Source organism: Rhagoletis pomonella, unplaced genomic scaffold (assembly GCF_013731165.1).
Source record: "Rhagoletis pomonella isolate Grant_MI unplaced genomic scaffold, Rhpom_1.0 Rhpom_scaffold_00007, whole genome shotgun sequence".
Classification (NCBI taxonomy): domain Eukaryota; kingdom Metazoa; phylum Arthropoda; class Insecta; order Diptera; family Tephritidae; genus Rhagoletis; species Rhagoletis pomonella.
Window position 1 is genome coordinate 58,936,345 of NW_023458561.1, and position 1,021 is coordinate 58,937,365.

General features: G+C 45.2%; 1 protein-coding gene across 1 annotated transcript in view; it reads left to right on the forward strand.

The window, feature by feature from the left end:
* The first annotated feature begins 70 nt into the window (after window positions 1-70).
* LOC118743190 (endonuclease G, mitochondrial) overlaps window positions 71-1,021 on the forward strand; it is a 1,438-nt gene continuing 487 nt past the window's right edge. The window contains exons 1-2 of the mRNA XM_036475734.1: window positions 71-304; window positions 391-999. Of these exons, the coding sequence (XP_036331627.1) occupies window positions 167-304; window positions 391-999 (747 nt within the window). The 5' untranslated portion in view covers window positions 71-166. The remainder of the gene's footprint in view (window positions 305-390; window positions 1,000-1,021) is intronic.

A 1,021-nucleotide genomic window follows, 5' to 3' on the forward strand; every position in this document is an offset into this window, starting at 1 on the left:
GTCCAATTTGTTGCCTTGTGCACGCACAGCTGTTTCTGATTGGATAACAAAAATCAGCTGGTCAGACTGCAAGTGGGCTAATTCACATGGGGGTGATCAATTTTGATTATAGCATCGCTTAATAAACAATTGAAAGCTTTTATTAGCATAAATAATAGCACCGAAAATGAATAAAAGGCTACTTAAAAATGTTCTAGTATGCGCAACCGCCGCCACTTGCGCCTACTTTACCGGTAAATACGTTGAACGTCAACAAGTGCCTGAAACAGAGTGGGAAATAAAAACGCCAGCGTTAGTCCAGCAGGTACATAAGTGGCTTCATTTAACGTTGAATTAATGGGATAAATTTCCGTGTAGCCTTAATATCTTCTCTAATATCCGCTTTCGCAGTTGGAGCGCCGCCCCGCATTACCAATTTTTGGCACAGTGTCGGCCGCAGTACCAGTGCCAGCAGAAGAAGTGAATCTCAATGCCACACCAACGCGCATTTCACAAATCATGAAATATGGTTTCCCTGGGCTGGATCATGTTCGTTCTTATTCAGATTTTGTGCTATCCTACGATCGCCGTAACCGCGTACCACATTGGGTATTTGAACATCTCACGCCTGAGTCAGTGGCCAGAAACGATGCCGTCGATCGCTCAAAATGTGAATTCCGCGCGGATGACAGCATACATCCCTTCTTTCGTGCTCAAAATACTGATTATCGTCGCTCTGGCTACGATCGTGGTCACATGGCAGCAGCGGGTAATCACCGGCGTCATCAAAAACATTGCGAAGATACCTTCTACTTATCGAATATGGCGCCGCAAGTGGGTCAGGGATTCAATCGCGATTCATGGAATCGGCTGGAAATGTATGTACGCAAACTAACGCAGACATATCCAAGTGTGTACGTGTGTACAGGGCCATTGTATCTGCCACACAAGGAGGACGATGGCAAGATGTATGTTAAATATGAGGTAATTGGCGCCAATACTGTGGCGGTACCGACACACTTTTACAAAATCATTGTGGGTG